Here is a 24,160-nt window from a genome sequence, read left to right on the forward strand (position 1 = left end):
AGTGGGCAGCTTGTTTTATGTTTCATTCCGACAGATTTGAGGTTGAGGAGCAGTTCAGCAGAGGAAGTCAGGTGGGGAGGAATGAGGGAAGGGGAGATGATTATTTGGTTAGAGGCTGCTGGGGTTTGAGGATAGCGAAGGAGAGTGAGGACTAAAGGAGCAAACACTGTGAGGGCATATGTAAACATGGTGAAGAAATAAGATAGGTTAAGAGAAGCTAGGTCCAAGTAATAAGAAGGGCTTACTCAGCAGACATACCCAAAAGAGACAGGTAGATAGTGTGGGATCCTGACTCCTGCCGAGACTAACTGCCGTAGTAATAACTGCATTTTCGCGATACTTTTGCTGCCGTGATACTTATGCTGCAGGGAGACACGTGCCAGACCCCACACACGTGGCCCCCTTGAAGGCATCTGAATATATAAAGGGGGTTTTACACTAAGCGATATCGCTAGCAATATCGCTAAAATGTCACTGGTTTTGTGACGTTATAGTGATATTGCTAGCGATATCGCTATGTGTGATACTTACCAGCGACCGGCTCCCCCGCTGTCCATCGCTGATCGCGCGAGAATGTCCGGCTCCATTTCTCGTCGGGCGCTTCCTGCTGAGACTTCCTGCTGTGACGACGAGCGACGTGTGGAGGCGGGCGGGAGGACGTCAGGATCGCTGTGTGTGAAAGGTAAGTATCGTGCGCTGCGTCGCTGCTGCATCGCTGTGAGATCTTTCTGTATGAAAGCTCACTAGCGATCATTTAGCGATGCACCAGCGATCCTGACCGGGTGGGATCGCTGGTCAGATCGCTGGTGCATCGCTAAATGTAAAAGGGCCTTAAGACTGAGTAGAGGATCAGGTGAGAGGGATTGTGGGAACTGATTTGGGATAAATTACCAATTGCCTAGCACACCAGGGGAGGTTAGACAATCAAAGGCACAGGGCCTCCCTACATCCATATGCTAGTAACACCTTACACCTGATAACATCTCTACTGGCCCCAAGATGTCTATACAGCAGTAAGTATTGAGTTCAATGCAACAAATGAATTTAGCAAACATTCAGTAGGCACTGTTATAGACCATTAAATGAAAGGTTGCACTACATGACAGCAAGCAGGGATTGTAGCAGGAGCAGAGATTGTACCATTAAATGAAAGGTTGCACTAGATGACAGCAAGCAGGGATTGTAGCAGGAGCAGAGATTGTACCATTAAATGAAAGGTTGCACTAGATGACAGCAAGCAGAGATTGTAGCAGGAGCAGAGATTGTACCATTAAATGAAAGGTTGCACTAGATGACAGCAAGCAGGGATTGTAGCAGGAGCAGAGATTGTACCATTAAATGACAGGTTGCACTAGATGACAGCAAGCAGGAATTGTAGCAGGAGCAGAGATTGTACCTGTGTGAAGAGAGGAGAGGAGCTTGATGTTAATTCGCAGCCGTAGTAATAACTGCATTTTGCTGCCGTGATACTTATGCTGCAGAGAGACACACGTGCTCATCTTTTTTCCCTCACCGCGAGGTACTGAGGTGCGCAAGCATGGGCAACTCAGTGTCTCGGCTGCCTGACATGCTGAAGACTCACATCATGACAGTGTTCAACATGCCAAATAGATGTAACAGAGCTAGCGTCGGCTATGGACAAATGGGTTACTATCTTCTCGTCGGAGAGGTGAGGAATATGGGTGCTTATTTTTTTCAAACTCTTTTAAAGTGGACATGGGCATTGGAGAATTATCTTCACGTCGGGGACAGGTGAGGGATATGGTTATTTCTTATTTTAATTTTTTTTACAGGGGACATTGGCTTCAGTGGAAAGGGCATTGAGGTGGGTGCAACTTTGTTTTTTTAATTTTAAATAAACAAAATTGTTAGTGTCTTTATTTAAAACTAGCTGAAGAGCCCAGCGTTGCCTGGGCATAGTAACCAACTGTGGTTAGTTATAACAAATTACAATAACTATATTGCACATAAAAACCGTACATCTAATCCTATCCTGTGTGATACTGACTGCTGAGCCGTGTATCTAATCCTATTCTGTGTGATACTGTCTGCTGAGCCGTGTATCTAATACTATTCTGTGTGATACTGTGTGCTGAGCTGCGTATCTAATCCTATCCTGTGTGACACTGACTGCTGAGCTGTGTATCTAATCCTATCCTGTGTGATACTGCCTGCTGAGCCATGTGTCTAATCGTCTCCTGTGTGATACTAACTGCTGAGCCGTGTAGCTAATCCTATCCTGTGTGATACTGGGCTCCCCCTGCAGTCTGTGTCAGAGTGTGGTCTGTGTTGGCAAGGTAATAAATTGTGTTATTTTCAGCTTTACAGAAGGACGATAACACCATAGAAATGATAAGAATAATAGGCCTCAGTTACCACAACTGTCTACAAAGAAAACTGTTGCTGATAGCAACCAATCACAGCTCATTTTTCATCTTTTAAACAGTTCTGAGACAGCGTGGTGAGTTTTGAGTGGCGACTTTTGTGTTTTGACTTTTATGTGGTGAGGTTGGTGTATGTGTGGTGAAATGTGTGCTGAGGGTGGTATATGTGTTGAAGCACGTGGTAGTGTGTGGCGCAGTTTGTGTGTGTGTTCGTATCCCCGCGTGTGGTGAGTATCCCATGTCAGGGCCCCACCTTAGCAACTGTACGGCATATACTCTTTGGCGCCATCGCTCTTATTCTTTAAGTCCCCCTTGTTCACAACTGGCAGCTGTCAATTTGCCTCCAACACTTTTCCTTTCACTTTTTCCCCATTATGTAGATAGGGGCAAAATTGTTTGGTGAATTGGAACGCGCGGGGTTAAAATTTCACCTCACAACATAGCCAATGACGCTCTCGGGGTCCAGACGTGTGACTGTGCAAAACTTTGTGGCTGTAGCCACGACGGTGCAGATGCCAATCCCGGACATAAACACATACATACACTTTTTCCCCATTATGTACCTAGGGGCAAAATTGCTTGGTGAATTGGAATGCGCAGGGTTAAAATTTCACCTCACAACATAGCCTATGACGCTCTCGGGGTCCAGACATGCGACTGTGCCAAATTTTATGGCTGTAGCCGTGACGGTGAAGATGCCAATCCCGGACATACACACATACATACATACACACACATTGAGCTTTATATATTAGATAAAGGACTTTATTCAGGGTGTTTTATATTTACAATATGACTATGGGGTTAGTAATGGGGGCATCTTATAACCTCTGGACTTGATGTCAGCTGCCAATACAAAGCGGACATCAACTCCAATACCATCACCCCACTTTCCAACCCACCAAGGCAAGTGGGAAGAGCGAGGCTAAGCGCCAGAATTAGCGCATCTCATTGATGCGCCATTTTTGTGATGGCTGAGAGCTGATGTTTTTAGTCTGGGATGGGGCCAATATACATGGCACAATCCTAGCCTATTAATATCAGCTGGCAGCTGTCTGCCTAGCCTTTACTAATTATTAATTATAGGGGGGCTGTCAGGAACACCACACGGCACTTGCTCACTAAGCCAGTGCGCGTGTCCTGAGTAAAGACAAGCAGGACCTGAAGCACGTGACTGTTGGGGGCGTGGCCTAAACTCCAGAGAGCTAGGAGCTGTAGGAAAACTCCTAGAAAGGTAACTATGGGACAAAGTTACCAAGGGGCATAGACAGGGACATAAACCAGATCAGGCCAGGGTCTTAGCACGAGATAGCAGGACAGTACCAAAGGATTAGACAGAATGGATAGTCAGGACGAAGCAATAGATCAGTAAACCAGAACAGGCAATAGACGGTACAACAGGGACAAACTGTAATGGAGCAACAATAGCCAAACCAGGAGGTCAGAACCGGAGAAGACAATAGTGCCAAAATTTGAGACAGAGAACAGAGTGAACGGACAGACCAGGTCACACATGGGAGGCAATCAAGCAAAGCAGTATACATGCACACCAGGGGGTCAGACACACAGCCAGAACAACAGTATAGCTGACAGGGAATCCTAATCTGGAGTGAGTATAAATACCCCTCCCAAATCCAAAGGGAGGCAAGCAAAAGTTATCCCTGAGAGAGCAGGACATTAACCATGTCCTATATCATGACAGGGACATTATATCATTCTATGTAATTTTTTGAGTGGGTCCTCCATTTTAATAACCAGTAAAGGCTAAGCATACAGCTATGAGCGGATATTAATAGCCTGGGGAGCTCCATGGGTATTACCCGCTTCTGAGGCTATAAACATCTGCCCCCAGCTGTTCCCTTTCCCTCTACTGGTTAATAAAATTTGGGGGGATCGCGCACCATTGTTTCAGAACTTTATTTATTTAGCAATAAAATACATGTACAGTAAGCTACACACGCAAAGAGTTGATAATATAGCTCAGTCACATATTTATATCTATCTATATGGTGAAGAAAATTTCCTTGGAAAACTGTGTGTAAATGACAGAGAATTACTCTATGTAAAACCACATTAAAATTGCATTGCAATTGGATCGCATTTTCATGTCAATTGGATGCTAGGTAATAATAATCGCATTGCACGCGCATGAAAATCACATGACACTCGTCCCACATTTCTGGAACAATATAGAACTTTTTATGGTGATGGGTATGAGAGCTAAGGAAGGATCTTATGTGGAAATGCTTAATATTGCTAAGGAAACATTCATAAGGTTTTGTACCCACAATTCCTTATATATAACCCTTACAAATGTACTCAGTACATCAAGGAAGGGAGTGACTTCCCGACTTTGGATGCACTGGGTATGTCATGGCTAAAATGCGGCACCACAACCACAGTTGAGGTGATCACATTAAGTTGCCTGCTGTTTCTAAGAACAGGGCACCTGGACTGGTTGTCACATTGGGTTTCGTCACCCCACCTACGATCGCTGCGATTGGCTGTTCACAGCATCGATCGCACTAATCGAAGTGCACAGACGCGATCTGACTTTACAGTGACCACTCTGCACTTACTCATTCTAACTTCGGAATAGTGCAGAGCAGTCATAGTGCTGTTCTATAGTGCTGTGCCGTGCCCTGTGGTGGAACAGACTTTTTGAAGCCTGTGCAATCACTGCTAGTGTTGCTGCTGCTGTTCTTGAAAGAATAAAGAAGATGTTCCTGATCCCCGATTTTTCCTAATCCACCCCAATCCCCTCCTCCACCCCCTACTGCTGCCAGGCACTGAGCAGTACTTGAACTCTTATTTTGGCAGTTTTTTTTCTAGTTTCTTGCGTCCTGCAGCCGCCAAGCGCTGCAAATCACTGACTGACACTCATGCTCGCTGCTTTCCATGACTTTTTTCTTCTCAGTCTATCCCCCTCTCCCCTTTGCACCACCTCCGTGCATGCGTCCTACAGTCGTCAACCTCTAATCAGTGACACAAATCACTGATCAGCACTCATGCTCGAGTTCTGTTTTCCAGTTTTTTCCTAATTTTTCTCCACCCCCTTTACACCACTGCCAATCAGACGCACATCACTGATTGGTACCCATGCTCGCTTTTGGCCAGGACTTTTTTTTTTACTGCCTATTTTTTTTTGCACTACATCTGTGTGTGCGTCCTACAGTCGTTGATGTCGGTCAGTGACACACATCACTGATCAGCCTCCAGTTATTTCTTTTTGGGTGAAAAAAGAATTGAATCAAATATAATTCAGATTAGTTGATTGGAGTAGATTAGGGATTAGGAATGGGTGGACCCGTGGAAGCTCGAGTTCTGTTACCCGACCCGAAATTTTTGGAAAGTTCAGTTCGGGTACCAGAATAGTATGCAAACTTCCACCTGAACCCGAAAACTACTGAAAATAATGGATACCCGATCTGCTAAGAAAAGAAAAAATCTCTCTCTCTGTTCAGGTTCACCCATCTCTATTAGGGATAGCAGAAATATACCTTAGTAAGTCAGGGTTAGTGTCAGATAATAAAGAATAAAAAATGGAAGCAAAAATAAAAATTTAGATTAAATTTTTGGACCAAAACACCACTACTTCATTTTCTAACTGGAGCCCTATAAACACAGAAGAAATGAAGACATTTTGGGGCCTTGTTCTTCACATGGGGTTAGTGAATAAGCCAGAACTTCAATAATATTGGAATATTGATGTTTTATACTGACGACTGTCACACAGTCAAACCACATCTCACACTTTGCACTGACGAGGGGCAGTACCCTGACACACAGTGTCTGCAAATTGAGATCCTGGTTTGGCTTCTATCCTAAGTCATGTGAAAAGGCTCATTAAAGGTGCAACATTGACTTTTAGGATTGTTACTTCCAATAGGTGAAACTAGAGTTCTAGTCCTCTTCCCCTCTGAAGAGACAATTTGCATATTTCCCAGAGGAGCATTGCGGCTTTAAGTCCCCTCATCTCGGCATGCTTAGCATGTCAATCTCCTCAAGGAGAAATGATACTTCTTGGATGTTTTATACAACACTCCACTATTCCGTATGGCTATGAGAAGTAAATATTTTGATGTCATCCACAAACTTAGTCATTACAACAATAATGCACGGTGTCCTCCTCGAGATGACACCAACTTTGACTGACTTTTCAAAGTTTGTCCGGTCATTGATCACTTCAGCAGCAAGTTTGCTGAGGTGTACGCTCCCCAAAGGAACCTCTGCGTGGATGAGTCCCTAATACATTTCAAGGGGTGGCTCAAATTCCCACAATATCTGCCCAGTAAGAGGGTCAGGTATGGAAGTAAACTCTACAAGCTGTGGGAGAGTACTTCAGGGTACAAACACAGGTTTAAAGTTTATGAAGGACGGACACCCAATTTCAATCCCCTGAACTTCCCCCTGTTCTGAGTGTGACTGGGAAAATTGTGTAGGAGTTGGTGCACCCACTGCTGGATCAAGGTGATCACCTCTACGTAGATAACTTTTATACCAGCATCCCACTCTTCAAGTCCCTCTCTGCGTGAGCTACCGAAACACACGATGCTGTCTGCAAAAATCAGAGAAGCCTCCCTAAGACTAATTGGGCAGTTGTTCAGAAAAGGTGAGCGCAGAGCTTAATGTAGTGACAAAATGCTGATGATCAAGTATGAGTACAAGAGGAATGCCCTTTTGTTGAGTATCATGGTGATGGCAGCACCCGACCGCTTTACATGTTTCCTATACACAAGCCCTCAAACCAGATTGTGTACTGGGGTACAACAAGAACATGGGGAGAGTTGATGTCGTTGATCAAGTTGTACAGTGCCATGAGAAATAATTCATCTGTAGCATCGTTCTCAGAACTTACTGATGTGTATCAATGGTTGGGGGTCATTGTAGATACCATCTTGGGAAAGGTGTTATGGCAGAGATAGAGCCAGGACTTGTGTCTCTGATCATCTATCCACATTTGGGTGTGTAGAGCAGCTGGTGCTAATTTATCACAAACCATATTCCACAATCCCTCTCTCGTGTCCTATAAATTTAGAAGCATTCTAAGGGGTGCACGCAGTGTGGGGTCCTTGCACGTATCTCATCCATCAAAGCATCCCAGAAGCTAAGCATCTAGAAAAAACAGTTAATCCATGGCAGTTAGTCAGGGCAGGAGTCAGGTAATCCACACTTTGCACTCTTTTTCAGCCATGTGCTTTATTTCTATCCTCCTATGTTCCCTTGCCATCCACAATCACTGCCCCATCCCCCCTCCATCATGACTCATACACATCAACTCCTCTATACTTCCCTCTCCCATGTACAGCTCCCATGCACTTTTCACCTTCCTGAAAAATTATTTCAGCCCATCTTGCCCAAACACATCGCACAAAAAAACTTCTGACAATTCCAAAAACTACTTGCTCTTTATCTTCCTACTCCTACTGATTTCCGGGGACATTTCCCTTAACCCTGGTCCACCATCTCTCAACCCCTACCCTACCTCACATCGAAACCTTACTAACCTTATTAAGATTAGTTGCACTCCTTCATCTACTTTTAACTGTGCCCTCTACAATCCATGGTCTGTATGTAACAAACTTCCTTTCCTGCACAACTACTTTCTGAACAACTCTCTTAATCTGTTGGCCCTCACTGAAACCTGGATTCAGGATTATGACACTGCCTCCCCCTGCTGCATTTCCCATGGTGGCTTACAATTCTCCCATTCCCCGAGACCCACAAACAGACCTGGTGGTGGAATCGGCATACTCCTGTCCCTGCAAAGCACTTTCCAGGTCATCCCCCCAGTTCCATCACTCTCATTCCCATTTTTGAGGTCCACACCATCAGGCTCCACCATCCCCTCTCCCTCCGAGTAGCGGTCATATGTATCGGCCCCTAGGCTCACCCACCCAATTTCTTGACCATTTCCCGGCCTGGCTGACACAATTCATGTCCTCAGAACTCCCAACCCTTATCCTGGGAGACTTCAGCATCCCCAATAACAGCCCCACTTCCACATCTACATCCCAGCTTTTATCACTAACCATTTTTCTAGGCCTCTCACAGCTCTCAACCTCTGAAATACACGAAGATGGTAACACCCTTGACCTGGTCTTTGTCCGGCTCTGTTCAATCTCGTACCTAAATAACTCACCACTTCACCTCTGTGACCACAACATTCTCTCCTTCACGCTCACAATTCCTCGCCCACCCCAGCACACGCTTACCTACCGCACATTCAGAAATCTACATGCCATTAACCCTCATATACTTTCATACTCCCTACACTCATCACTGTACCCAATCTCCTCTTTTTCCTGTCCTGATCTGGCTATACACCACTACAATGACACTCTCAGAAGCACCCTTGACCAAGTAGCGCCCCTCACCCTCAGAACTACCAAGCATAGAATAAAACAGCCCTGGCTCACATCTCAAACTCGATTACTCCAGCGATGCTCTAGCAGTTATGAAGGAAAACTCGCACACCAGAAGACTTCACCCACTTCAAATTTATGTTAAAAACCTATAACTCTGCCCTCCACCTCGCCAAACAGATCTACTACACCCCACTGATCTCCTCACTATCCAACAACCCCAAGAAACTTTTTGACACCTTTCACTCCCTCCTCAGGCCGAAAGCACAAGCCCTTATCCCTGACATTTGTGCTGATGACCTGGCCTCCCACTTTATAGAGAAAATAGATAATATCCTTCAGGAAATCCACTCCCAGCCACCAAGTTCAGTGACTCCCATCCCTCCCTGCATTTCCCCTAGTTCACTCTCCACATTTGATCCCATCACAGAAGTAGGAGTCTCCAGGCATCTCTCTTCTTCTTGTCCAACTACATGCACTACTGACCCCATTCCCTCAGCTCCTCCAGTCTCTCTCTCCAGTTGTCACCCAAGTACAATCTTTAATCTCTCCCTTTCCTCGAGCATTTTCCTATCCTTCTTCAATCACTCTATCATTACTCCATTATTAAAGAAACCCGCCCTCGACCCATCCTGCACAAACAACTACGACCAGTCTCCAATCTCCCCTTCATCTCTAAACTCTTGGAGCGCCTTGTCTACTCCCGCCTTGCCTGTTACCTCTCCACTCATTCCCTCCTAGACCCTTCACAGTCCAGCTTCTGCCCCCTACATTCAACAGAAACTGCACTCATCAAAGTGACTAATGATCTTCTGACAGCAAAATGTAATAGTGACCACCTTTCTGCAGCTTTTGACACTGTTGACCACCGTCTCCTACTCTCTAGACTTCAGTCACTAGGCATTAAGGACACTGCCTCACCTCGATTTCTCCTCCGATGTTTCTGACAGCTCCTTCAGTGTTTTGTTTGCTGGCTCCATTTTATCTCCTCTTCCTCTCACTGTTGAGGTACCTCAGGGCTCAGTCCTTGGCCCCCTTCTCTTCTCTTTACATGACCCCAATTGGACAGACCATCAGCATATTTGGCTTTCAGTACCAAATTTATGTTGATGACACACAACTATACACGTCATCCCCTGACCTTACCCCCGCTGTACTACAGAACGCCAGTGACTGTCTGCCCGCAGTCTCCAACATCATGTCTGCCCTCTATCTGAAACTCAACCTCTCCAAAACTGAACTTCTTCTGCTCCCAACATCCACTAACATCCCTAAATCTGACATTGCCCTCTCTGTCGGTGGCATCATAATAACACCCCGGCAGCAGGCGCGCTGTCTGGGTGTTACGTTTGACACCAATCTCGCCTTCACCTCCCATATACAATTTCTTGCCAGCTCTTGCCGCTTACACCTAAAGAACATCTCTAGAATCCACCCTGTTCTCACCATGGAAACAACAAAAACCCTCACTGTCGCCTTGATCCACTCCCGCCTGGACTACTGTACTGCTCTATTAATTGGCCTCCCCCTCACTTGACTTTCCCCTCTCTAGTCTATCCTTAATGCACCAGCCAGGGTTGTCCATCTGGCTAATCGTTACTCAGACGTGTCTGCTCTTGGCCAGTCATTACACTGGCTGCCCATTCACTACAGAATCCAATTCAAAGTACTTGCTCTCACCCACAAAGCTTTCCACAGAGCGGCACTCCCTTACATCTCCTCCCTCATTTCTGTCTATCGACCTAGCCAATAGCTGCGGTCTGTAAACGACTTTCGACTACCCTCTGCACTAATCCATACCTCCCACTCCCGACTCCCAAGACTTCTCCTGCGCTGCACCAATCCTCTGGAATGCTCTACCCCAAGAAATTAGGACCAGCCACAACTTGCACAGTTTTAGGCACTCAACACACATTTATTCAGAGCAGCCTATCACGTTCCCTAATCAAAGTCACTTTATGTGTAAGTGTGTGTGTGTAGCCTATTCACTATCTCTATCTATCCCCCCCTCCCTCAAGATAGTTGAACCATCAAGGGCTCTCCAAACGCAACATGATGCTTGCAGACCATTTCATTAAAGTTGGAATGTGTTCCAAAACATCACTCCTTTTACAGGTCCTATCATGCACCTAGACAGTAGTTTTCCCCTACATATGGGATATCTGTGTTCTCAGGAGAACTTGCACAACAAATTTTCTCCTGGTATCCTTGTGAAAATGAAAAAAATTGGGGCCAAAACAACATTTTTTCCATTTTCATAATTCAACGTTGTAAAATTCCGGGAATCACCTGTGGCTTCAAGGTGCTCACCACATGTCAAGATACATTCTTTGAGGGGTCTAGTTTACAAAATGGTGTTACTTGTGAGGGGTGTCCACTGTTTAGTCACATCTGGGGCTCTTCAAATGCGACATGGCATCCACTCTCAATTGCAGCCAATTTTGTGTTAAAAAAGTCAAATGATGCTCCTTCCCTTCCAAGCTGTGTTGTACGCCCAAATAGTAGTTTTTTCCCACATATGGGGTATCGATGTACTCAGGAGAAATAGCACACCAACTTTTGGTGTCCCTTTTCTCCTGTTACTCTTGTGAAAATAAAACAATGTGGGTTTAAATAAAATTTTTGCGAAAAACAGTGAAATGTTAATTTTTTCCTTCCACATTGCTTCAGTTCCTGTGAAACATCTGTAGGGTTATTAATAAACTTTTTGAATGCAGTTTTGAGCTGCATGTTTTAGAATGGTGTCACTTTTGGGTATTTTATTTATTTTTACTCATTTTATTTAGCCATTACGGTAATTCCACAGCGCTTTACAGACAATATTTTCTGTCATATAGGCCCCTCAAAGTCACTTCAAAAGTGATGTGGTCCTTAAAAAAATGGTTTTGTAAATTTTGTTGGAAAAATGAGATATCGCTTAACCCTTATAACTTACAAACAAAAAAAAAAATGTTTCAAAAATTGTGCTGATGTAAAGTAGACATGTTGGAAATGTTATTAACTATTTTGTGTGACATAGCTCTTGTTTAGTGGCATAAAAATTAAAAGTTTGAAAATTGCAATATTTTGTATTTTTTTCACAAATAAACACAAGTCATATCAAACAATTTTTAAGACTATCATGAAGCACAATACATCATGAAAAAACATTCTCAGAATCAGTGGGATCCTTTAAAACGGTCCAGAGTTATTACTACATAAAGTGACACTGGTCAGAATTGTAAAATTTGACCTGGTCATGAAGGTGAAAAACAGGATTGAGGGGTAAGGGGGTTAAAAAAACTTTTTTTTTGGTCACTATATTTTGACACCTATAACTTTCTTATTTTTCCATTGACGGAGCTATATGCTATATTTATACCAATTAAAAAAACTTTGTATTCTGAGAGCCCTAACTTTTTAATTGTTATGTTTATAGAACCGAATGAGGGTGCTTTCATTTGCATATTACTCTATAGTTTTTATTGATAGAATTTTTAAATGCATACAATTTTTTGATCAATTTTTTTTATTTCTAGGTGAAATTAGGAACACAACAATTATAGCAAAGCTTTTCATATTTTTTTATACATCGCTCACGTTGTGAATTAAACAGCAATATAGTTTTATAGTACTGATCAATATGAACACAGTGATACCAAATGTGCTTTTTATGTGGGGGGGGTTGGGTTTTGGGGTTTTCTGGTCACAGGTAAACCTTTTTTTTTAAACAATACTTACCAGTCAAACATGGGGACTTGAACATGTGATTCCTTGTTCACATTGATAATAAACTGTACTACTTATGTAGTACAAGTCATTATCTTACCTGTGAGTGTTTGATTGAAGGTTATCCAATCAAACCCTGCCAGTGGTGTAATCTGATAAACTGGGGTATATGATAGATAAAGAGACCATTGTCAGGCCATTCTGTGCCCGTGCCATCCCTAGGATGTAGCTGTATGCTGGATTGTGGTGAACTACTTGCAAGCTGGATGAGAAAAAAAAATCACAATTGAGATGTCACCCATTCAATAACATTCGTCAGAGTGCAATCAGATTTAAAATCGTATTGCAATCGTCCGATTTTATCGCCAGTGAGTATGAGGCCTAAGAGAAGAAAACAGGACCTGTTGAAGTGCATTGTGCGCGAAACGGCTGTTGTCCGTCTTTTACACATTGCTCCTGTGCCAATGCCTATGCCTCGTTTTTATGAAATAAAGCAAACTGTTACAAGAGAACGGTGAGTGCCATCCTGTTTTCTTCTCTTAGGCCTCATACTCACTGGCGATAAAATCGGACGATTACAATACGATTTTAAATCTGATTGCACTCTGACCAATGTTAGTGAATTGGTGACATCTCAATTGTGATTTTTTTCTCATCCAAAATCGGTCTGAGAAAAAAATCGCAGCATGCTGCGATTTGCAGCAATTTTCGCCAATACAAGTCAATGGGTGCGATTAAAAAAAGGACCAAAAACGGACCATCCGTTGACCATCCGTTTTAAACCGATACATCACCATTCTGTGGTATAGAACACTGTAAATGGTCCTGTAAATGACTGTAGAAAAAGAGTGGCTGGGAAAAAAAAAACAGATGTAAAACGGAAGGAAAACGGATAGAAAACGGATGGAAAGATTAAAAATCGCATAGAAATCGCATGACACTCGCATAACACTCCATGCTTTTTTACAGTCCAGAAATTGGACCGTTTTTTTAATCGCAAATGGGTATGAGGCCTTACAATGATATTTCATGTTTTTTCTACATGGGATTGAGCACCCGTTCTATAGGGGAAAAAGGTGTGTTACTGACAACGGATGTGAAGTCACAGGTGCTATCATCGAGGGTAATTTTTTTGTCACATAACGGTGCCGGATTTTTTCTTCTTCTTTAACCCCTTTCTGACATCAGACGTACTATCCCGTCCATGGGACCCGGGCCCCTATGCCCATGGACGGGATAGTACGTCTAGCGCGATCAGCGGCGCCCACGTGGTGAGCGCCGCTGATCGCGGCCGGGTGTCAGCTGATTATCACAGCTGACACCCGGCACAATATGTCAGGGGCGGTCACGGACCACCCCCGACACGTTAACCCCTTGCACCCCGTGATCAAACATGATCGCAGTGTACCGGGGGTTAAAGGGAAGCATTGGCAGGGAGGGGGCTCCCTCCGTGCTTCCCTGAGCCCCCCACGGCAGCGCAATGTGCAGCGCTGCTGCGGGGGGCTCCTTCCCTGCAGGCCCCCGAATCCAAGATGGCAACGGGGGCCTTCGGGGGCCTGCAGGGAGCTGACTTCCTCAGTGCCTGCAAAGCGCAGGCATGAGGAAGTCTCCAGCAGTGCCTCTGACAGATCGCTGATCTGTCACAGTGATCTGTGATGTGACAGATCAGCAATCTGTCACAGGACAGTGATGTCCCACCTGGGACTATGTAATAAAGTAAAAAAAAAAGTGTTAAAATAATTTTAAAAAAAATCGCCAAATAAATTAGAAAAAAAAATTAAAGAATTCCCCCAATAAATCCATTTTTTGGAAATAAAAAAAAACAATAAAAGTACGCATATTAGGTATCGCCGCATCCGTAACGACCTGCCCTATAAAACTGTCCTGTTAGTTAACCCCTTTAGCGAACCCCTTAAAAAATAAAAATAAAAAACGAAGCAAAAAATATTGATTTATTATCATACCGCCAAACATAAAGTGCAATAACGCGCGATCAAAAAGACGCATATAAATATCCATGGTACCGCTGAAAACGTCATCTCGTCCCGCAAAAAACGAGTTGCCATACAGCATCATCAGCGAAAAAATAAAAAAGTTATAGCTCGCAGAATAAAGCGATGCAAAAATAAATATTTTTTATATAAAATAGTTTTCATTGCATAAAACCGACAAAACATAAAAAAACGACCTAAATGAGATATCGCTGTAACCGTACTGACGTGAAGAATAAAACCGCTTTATCAATTTTACCGCACGCTGAACGGTGTAAACGCACCCCCCCCAAAAGAAATTCATGAAACGCTGGTTTTTGTTCATTCTGCGTTCCAAAGATCGGAATAAAAAGCGATCAAAAAATGTCACGTGCCCGAAAATGGTACTAATAAAAACGTCAACTCATCCCGCAAAAAATAAGACCTCACATGACTCGGTGGGTCGAAATACAGAAAAATTATAGCTCTCAATATGTGGTGATGCAAAAACTATTTTTTACAATAAAAAGCGTCTTTTAGCATATGACAGCTGCCAAACATAAAAACCCGCTACAAATAGTAAATCAAGCCCCCCGTTATCACCCCCTTACTTAGGGAAAAATAAAAAATTAAAAGAAAATGTATTTATTTCCATTTTCCCATTAGGGTTAGGGCTAGGGTTAGGGCCAGGGCTAGGGTTAGGGCTAGGGTTAGGGCTAGGGTTAGGGCTCCGATTAGGGTTAGGGGTGTGTTGGGGTTAGGGTTGGAGTTAGAATTGGGGGTTTCCACTGTTTGGGCACATCAGGTGCTCTCCAAATGCAACATGGCGTCTGATCTCAATTCCAGCCAATTCTGAGATGAAAAAGTCAAATGGTGCTCCTTCTCTTCCAAGCTCTGCCATGCGCCAAAACAGTGTTTAACCCCCACATATGGGGTATCAGCCTACTCAGGACAAATTGCAAAACAACTTTTGGGGTCCAATTTCTCCTGTTACCTTTAGGAAAATAAAAAATTGGGGGCAAAAATATCATTTTTGTGGAAAAAAATGATTTTTTTATTTTCACGCCCGGGCGTTATAAACTTCTGTGAAGCACTTGGGGGTTCAAAGTGCTCACCACAAATCTAGATAAGTTCCTTAGGGGGTCTAGTTTCCAAAATGGGGTCATTTGTGGGGGGTTTCCACTGTTTAGGTACATTAGGGGCTCTCCAAAGGCAACATGACACGCGCAGACCATTCCATCAAAGTTTGCATTCCAAAGCATCACTATTTCCCTTCCGAGCACCGACGTGTGTCCATACAGTAGTTTTCTCCCACATATAGGGTGTCAGCGTACTCAGGACAAATTGGACAACAATTTTTGGGGTTCAATTTCTCCTGTTACCCTTGGGAAAATAAAAAAAATGGGGACTAATTGATCATGTTTGTGGAAAAAATACGATTTTTTTATTTTCATGCCCGGGCATTATAAACTTCTGTGAAGCCCTTGGGGGTTCAAAGTGCTCACCACACATCTAGATAAGTTCCTTAGGGGGTCTAGTTTCCAAAATGGGGTCATTTGTGGGGGGTTTCCACTGTTTAGGTACATCAGGGGCTCTCCAAACGTGACATGGCGTCCGATCTGAATTCCAGCCAATTTTGCATTGAAAAAGTCAAACGGCGCTCCTTCCCTTCTGAGCTCTGCCATGCGCCGAAACAGTGGTTCTCCCCCACATATCAGGTATAAGCGTACTCAGGACAAATTGCCCAATAACTTTTGCAGTCCAATTTCTCCTGTTACCCTTGGTAAAATAAAAAAAATTGAACCTGAAGTATTTTTTTTGTGAAAAAAAGTAAGATGTTCATTTTTTTTTTAAATATTCAAAAAATTCCTGTGACACACTTAAAGGGTTAATAAACTTCTTGAATGTGGTTTTGAGCACCTTAAGGGGTGCAGTTCTTAGAATGGTGTCACTTTTGGGTATTTTCTATCATATAGACCCCTCAAAGTGGCTTCAAATGTGATGTGGTCCGTAAAAATAAAATGGTGTTGCAAAAATGAGAAATCGCTGGTCAATTTTTAACCCTTATAACTTCCTAATGAAAAAAAATTTTGGTTCCAAAATTGTGCTGATGTAAAGTAAACATGTGGGAAATGTTACTTATCAAGTTTTTTGTGTGCCGTAACTCTGTGATTTAAGGGCATAAAAATTCAAAGTTGGAAAATTGCGAAATTTTCAAAATTTTGCCAAATTTCCATTTTTTTCACAAATAAACTCAAGTTATTTGAATGAAATTTTACCACTATCATAAAGTACAATATGTCACGAGAAAACAATGTCAGAATCACCGGGATCCATGGAAGCGTTCCAGAGTTATGACCTCATAAAGGGACAGTGGTCAGAATTGTAAAAATTGGCCCGGTCATGAGCGTGCAAACCACCCTTGGGGGTGAAGGGGTTAATAATTGTTTTTGTGAATGACACCATTCACTTTACCAAATAATGTGATGAAAAATGGGAAAATAAAAATTCTAAGTAAAGTGAAAAAAAGAAAAAGTTAAAAACAAGAAAACTTACAATCCCAGCTCTTGTTTTCATTTTTACCGTGTTCAAAGAGTGGTACATTTGACTGATAACACGATTTTTCAAGTCAATATAATTGCTGTGATGTAAAACTACTTGTATGATTTTTTTTAATTCGGCTAGGTTCCTAAAATGAATATTTGCTGACTTTTTGATGTTGCAGATTTTATGAAGCTATTATGTAAATTAGATATTTTAGTATGTCATGTTTTAAATAAAGTTTCGTGGTTTTTTATTGTTCCTGACATTTGGCTTTTAGAAAACTTCATTGATAGTTGTGCGGATTAGATTCATTTTTGGGGCGTTTCAGTAGCGAAGATGCTCTAAAAATAGATAGCAGATTTTACCTGTGGGTTTCCCACATCCAATGCAAGTCTATAGGAAAATCCACACATAAAACTCAGTGTATCCATTGGCATGTTGCAGATTTGAAGCAGGTACCTCAGGTCAGTTTATGCTGAATAAAAAAAGGCAAAGTGGGCATGATTTTTCCATAAATCCTATCCATTTTGCTGAAATTGGAAGATGCTATGCTTTTTTCACAGCAAAAATAAGTGCCAAAAACTCACCAAAACTTAATTGTGGGAACTTAAGCTGAAAGTGGTGAAAAAACCTACAGAAACCCCACAGAAAAAAAATGATATACCGTATTTTTTGGACTATAAGACGCACTTTTTTCCTCAAAATTTGAGGTAAAATGGGGGTGCGTCTTACAATGCGGATATACCTTACCGGCCACGGTGGAGAAGGATCCCAGGGTCGCTGCTGGAGGAGGCAAGAGGGGAGTGTTGCTGCAGGCCATAGGCTGGGATGAGGGGGTGTTCTGATGTGCGCCCCTGCGGGTGTTCGGGGCTCTGCCAACATTTTGTGAAACCACTGTTGCTGCAGGCCGCAGGCTGGGATGAGGGGGTGTTCCGGTGTGAACACCCCCTCATCCCCCGATCTCATCTCCCGATATCTTGGTGCTGAGATCTCCATCTGCGCATGCCCTGGCAGACATTTTCCCGGAGTCCACTGCACAGTAAACCATGTAAGTGCAGGGGCTCTGGGCCTTCAGAAAATGTTGGCAGAGCCCCCGCACCACCGAACACCCACAGCGGCGCACACCGGAACATCCCCTCATCCCAGCCTGCGGCCTGCAGCAACACGCCATTCTTTCCTCCTCCAAGAGTGACCCTGGAACTCTGCTTCACCACAGTCACCACCCCCAGTAAGCAATGAGACACATGGATTATAAGAAGCACCACCTTTTTATTAATAAAAGTTTTTCTCCTATATTTCTCCTCAAAATTTGGGGTGCGTCTTATAATCCGGTGGGTCTCATAATCTGCAAAATACGGTATATAATTTTTTCCATCAATAGAGCTGTGTGAGAGTTGCTTTTTTCCCATTGTTTCTATTGATTTCAATTTGTGGTATAGTTAGATCACTTATTATATTTTGCATTTTTTTAGGGTTGAAAAACCAAAAATCTGACATTCAATTTTTTTCTCAGAAATTTTTTTACTAGTTATGAGCGAACATGCTTGGATAAGGTGTTATTCGATCACGCTCCAATCCCTGCACCTTCATGTCTCACGGCTGTTAGACAGACAATTCCTGCAAGTGTTGTGACTGTCGAACAGCCGCGAGACAAACAAGTGTGAGGAGACTGCAGGGATGTAGGATGCAGTAACGGACTGTACACAGACCAAGGGTGAAAGGTGTTTATTACACAGTAGAAACTCCAATCAGGGAGAAAACGGAGGGATACTATTCCCTAATGCAGCAAAAGGCTACTGGGGATAACTTAAGGAACAGGCACAAGTAAAACCGACAGTACAATAAAACATAACTTGTGACTCAGGCGCCAGTCACAGTTGAACTGCTGTCTGTGACTGGTGCTGCCTAGATTGCGTTGCAGTGGGGGTCATAATCCTGAGGTAAATGATGTAGTATCTTTTGACGTTGGCGGTGTCCTCCCGTGGTACTGATGATGGCGGTGAATCCGTGGGATCCTGATGCGGGTCTTGGGTCCAGCAGATGAGGTGATGTAGAGGGATACGTCCTTATCCTTAGCGGTGTCCCAACACTACGGAGATTTGCAGCACTGCCCAAACACAGTTTACAATGGGCAGCCCGGTTTGCTGTGCCGAATCGACACACGCCTAAGTCCCGTTCACAGACCTTGTATCTCACGGTCAGTACTGTCAGCAGGGGTGGCTGTGGCAGCGTTGTCAGCTGTGGCAGCGGTCTCAGTGAGGGCAGTGATGTTGGCTGGGAAAGCGGTGTCTCAGCGGTACTCAGTCAAAGGTCTCCTGTCAAAGCGCTCTGCCGTCCCAGGCTCTGCTCTGCCCAGAAGCCTCTCAGCTGATTTTACCTCACAGGCGTCCTGGGCGCTCAAAGCTCCCGCCCAAACTGTCTGGTAACTTGCGCGCTGCAGTTCTGTCCGTTTAGCTACGCCCCCTTTTCTCAAACACAGAGTACGGTCTGGAGTCTCAAGCTTTCTACGCGGGATATAGGTGACAGCCCCGACGGTTCCAGACCCTTCACAGAGGAGACAACCTAGTTAGTTCCTTCCCCTTACACAGCCGTGGGGACTCAAACATATTTTTCAAGCACGCCGAAGACACTTGGATAGCACACGAGCATGCTCAGATAACACCTTATCTGAGCACGTACACTCGTCACTAGTATTTACCATATGAATTGATAAATTATGTATTTTGATAGACTGGACTTTTATATACTAGTTTCGTGAATCAGAAAGTGTTTGTGATTCAGGAGTGGTTAATTTTATAAACATCTAGTGAAAAACGCACCATGATTTAAAACTAGTTTTTTAACCACTCAAAAAGCAAAAAAAATCAAGAACTAATGGGGCTCATGCGCAGTTATATTTGTGTGTGCATTTATATTCATTTTCAAGCTGATTATGCACCAATATCTATGTCAAAAACTCTTTGTGACAAACCCAGAGTCACAAACTTCTACATGCATTGATTACCAGGATTTGTCCTGTTAGATATTGAGAGGCTGGTAAAATCCTGCTGCCAATACTGTGAATGGCCGCAGTCCTGTATGCGTTATCTCTGTAACTGCTACTTCTGTACCTATTTATCATCCTTATTATATTAGTACCATACTGTAATTGCAGTAATAAAGACACACATTTAGAGGGATATAGAAGAAGTTACTATTAAAAGGGAATTTGTCACTACGTTTTTGCCACCTAATCTGAGCGCAGCATAATGTAGTGTATGTAATGCTTAGTGTAGTTTTGATATAATCAGTGTTTTACCTGACACATACCTTTTCGGATGTATTCTCCAAAATCAGCAAGCGCTGTAAAATTCTGCTCCTCTTCAGAAAAGGAAACTGTTGGAATTTGGATAGCACCTGATGGGATAGGAAGACTTGTGGTATAATTGACTATGCACATAGGGTCTACATTATCACACAATATCCTTTTTACAGTCCTGCTATGAATGGCAGCCTTTGCTATACAATCACTCTTGCAGCATTTTATCCCTTTTCTTGAAGACAGAGATATAATATGTATTTTCATTTACATATTATCTTTTATTATGTGTAAGTCATAAAACATCATATAAATAAATGCCTTACCATTTATACTCCATGCACACAGACTGTGCACTATGAATGCTCTATGTACACAAGCTGTACATCAAATACAAGTCATATTATGTCCATGTTTACTGGTTCAATATCTTGCTTGACCAAGCATATACTATATTATATAGTCACAGGAAAAATTAAGCACACCCTCTTTGAATTCCATGATTTACAGATCAGGACTTAATAAAATAAAATCTGGTCCTTAGAAGATTTTAAAATCAAGTAAATACAACTTAAGATAAATTATGACAAAGCGTATTTTGTTTATTTACCAAAAACTAAGCCAAAATGCAGAAGCAGTGTGTAGAAAATTAAGTACACCCCATGATTCCAAAGCTTGAAAAACAGCAAATGCGATACAGCACGCACATCTATTCCAGCCAAAAGACAGGGAGAAGAGAATGTTGTATAACAAAATGTGGGGTACGTTTTCTCCTCGTACACCCTTGTGAAAATGAAAATTAGGGCTAAAGTAACATTCTCTAGGAATAAAAATGCTTTGCATAATAAATTCCTTACATGGTGTGGTTTCTGAAATGGGGTCACTTAGATGCGGTTTCTGCTGTTTTGGCACCTCAGATACTCTGCAAATGCCACACGGCATCCTCAACCTCTTCCAACCAAAATTGCACTCCAAAAATCAAATAATCAAGTACTCCCTCTCTTACGAGCACACCTGTATGTTTTTGACCACATATGGGTAATTGCCATGTTTGGCAATTTGCATAAAAAAATTGTAGGGTGTCTTATTTCCTATTACCGCTTGTGAAAATGAAAAATTTGAGTGCAAAACATTTTGTTTTCCATTTTTCAATTAAACTTTGTATCATCAATTTCTTTGAAATACCTGAAGTGTTAACAAAATTCATAAAAATTTGATTAAACTCTTGGTGGGTTACAATTTTTAAAATGGGGTATTGTTTTGAGGTTTTCTGACAGTGAGTCCTTCTAAAGTAATTTCAAAAGTGAAGCGGTACCTAAAAAATAATTGTTAAACAAATGAAAAATTGTTGTACAATTGTCAAGCAGTCTAACATCCTAACAAAATAAAAAGACTTTTCTAAAATCATGCTGATGTAAAGTAGATATGTGGTAAATATTATTTCTTAGCTAGGAACAATAAATATAAATATACACTGGCGCTCACCAAATTGACGTTGTAGCTGCGGGTGCCTAAACAAACCCTGTGCTTGGTTTGTTAGAATACACTGAATAAATCACAAAGAAAGGAACCTGCGCTTACAACTAAGCTGGATCTCCAAACATTAATTCAGTCCAGAAGTAGCGATGCTGACAAGGTCGAAACAATAACACAATGTAATAAAAACACTAAAATGCCCTTATACCCAATGTTCCGTGCCCTGGCAGTATTGACACACGTCCGCTTCTACCCCTACCTCCCGGGGTTGTCTCTAGCGTGACCAGACACAAGAAAGCTACAGTTTCTCCCGACACCGCAGTTATCAACCTATATCTACAAATAGGTAAGCTACAACTCCTAGAAAGACTATTACCTAGTGTGACACCTGTGGTTATTTTCACACTGTTAGCGCACGGAGCATTAGGCCGGGGTCACACTGGCGAGGAATACGGACGAGTGAGAGGCGTTAAAAGCACGCATTACACACGGACAAATTATTCTCTATGGGGCAGCTCCCATCAGCCGTATATTTCTCGGGCGTATTCTACGGTCCGTGCCAATCGCAGCATGCTGCGATTTGTTAGTGTACTACGCCCGTAATACGCCAATGCAAGTCTATGGGTGCGCAAAAAATACGGATTACACACGGACCACACATGTGACTTGCGAGAAATACGCACCCGGTGTCTTTTACAAAAGCCGGCAATTCAGTGCGCTATACAGTAAACTCACACTGACAGGTTTAATAAAGAAAGAATAGATATATACACATAGAATACATATATATATATATATATATATATATATATACACATACATGTCATTGTGACAAACATATATACCGTATATATATTTATATTTCACAGAGTTCTTCATAGCAGAATAGCCGCTAATTAAATTGCCGGCTTCTATCAAATAATTCCCCAACCCGACATGAAATGACACATGGTTTACATTCAGTAAAGCATTTCATTTCATGTTTTTTTTATATGTCCTTGACTAATAATTAGATGAGGGATTGTGTGCAAAATTTGGGAGTTGTAGTTGTTATTTTAAGGGGTTCTTTGTTAAAAAATGCGTGGGCTTCCCATTGCCCTATATTGGTGGCGAGTGGGTTAATCTAACAAAGGGTTAATGTCACCATTCGATTGTAAGGTGACATTAACCCTTTGTTAGATTAACCCATTCGCCACCGCTACAGGGCAATGGGAAGCCCACGCATTTTTAAAAAGCGAATTAACCCCTTAATATAACAACTACAACTCCCAAATTTTGCACACAAACCCGCATCTAAGGGAGACTTTAAGTCCATCTAGTTCAACCCATCCTATCCTAACTTGCCCTAACATGTTGATCCAGAGGAAGGCAAAAAAAACCCATGTGGCAAACAGTAAGCTTCACATTGGGGAAAAAAATTCCTTCCCGACTCCACATACGGCAATCAGACTAGCTCCCTGGATCAACGCAACACTAAGGAAACTAGTGTATATACCCTGTAATATTAAACTTTTCAAGAAAGGCATCCAGTCCCTTCTTAAATTTTAGTAGGGAATCACTCATTATCTCCCTGTGCACTGACCGACCGGCACGCCTAGAACAATAGCTGGTAGTCATCTAAGTATAAAAGGCACCCTCTTCTTTAGGAAGGTGTTAGAGCAACCCCTATAGTTCCTGGTAGTAGTGTGCGTATACAACTGTATGTTGCCATGTCTCTGTTCAAATGTAGTTGAGAGTTTGCACAAGTCTCTGGTCCTTGTGTGGCCAGGTCCTTAACCTGAACCCCTGGTTCTTGTGTGGGCAGGGCCTGATCCTGAACTATTTGTCTTTGTGTAGCCAGGGTCTTAACCCGAAACCTCATCCAGTTGCACCTGAACCCTGAAAAGCCACTCCAGTGGCACCTGAACCCTGAGAAGCCGCTTCAGCGGAACCTGATCCCTGAGAGGTCACTCCAGCGGTACCTGAACCCTGTGAAACCACTCCAGCGGTACCTGAAACCCATGAAGCCGCCCCTGTGGTACCTGAAACCTGTGAAGTCTCTGTGGCAGTATCTGAAACCTGTGAAGTCTCTCTGGCAGTATCTGAACCCTGTGAAGTCCCTTCGGTGGTACTTGAACCCTCATCTTAGTTAGTCCAGATTAGCGCTCCTGTGTCTGTACATTCTGATACTGTTCCAGTATCTGAATCCAGCCCTGTCTGTGACTCTGTATCAATATCCATTCTGTCAGAGCACCTAGAACCTGAGTAGTCTGAACAGAGTCCGAATCCTGCCTGTAAGTGACTCCGAGTCCTTATCCTTAATGACGAACCTGACTCCTGGGGTCAGCAGCTGCAGAATCAAGGACTGCTTCGGGGTGGTATGTGGCACCTACATGCAGCTCAAGCCTGACTTCACCATCAGGTTCTCCAGTTAAA

At 42.8% G+C, this 24,160-nt stretch overlaps 1 protein-coding gene across 1 annotated transcript in view; it reads right to left on the bottom strand.

Moving 5' to 3' along the window:
- Positions 1–24,160, bottom strand: part of PM20D1 (peptidase M20 domain containing 1) — a 146,857-nt gene that overhangs the window by 102,144 nt on the left and 20,553 nt on the right. The window contains exon 2 of the mRNA XM_073587233.1: positions 20,281–20,367. Within this exon, the coding sequence (XP_073443334.1) occupies positions 20,281–20,367 (87 nt within the window). The remainder of the gene's footprint in view (positions 1–20,280; positions 20,368–24,160) is intronic.

This window comes from Dendrobates tinctorius, unplaced genomic scaffold (genome assembly GCF_039654945.1).
Source record: "Dendrobates tinctorius isolate UK_male_01 unplaced genomic scaffold, ASM3965494v1 ptg000098l, whole genome shotgun sequence".
In the NCBI taxonomy this organism is placed as follows: domain Eukaryota; kingdom Metazoa; phylum Chordata; class Amphibia; order Anura; family Dendrobatidae; genus Dendrobates; species Dendrobates tinctorius.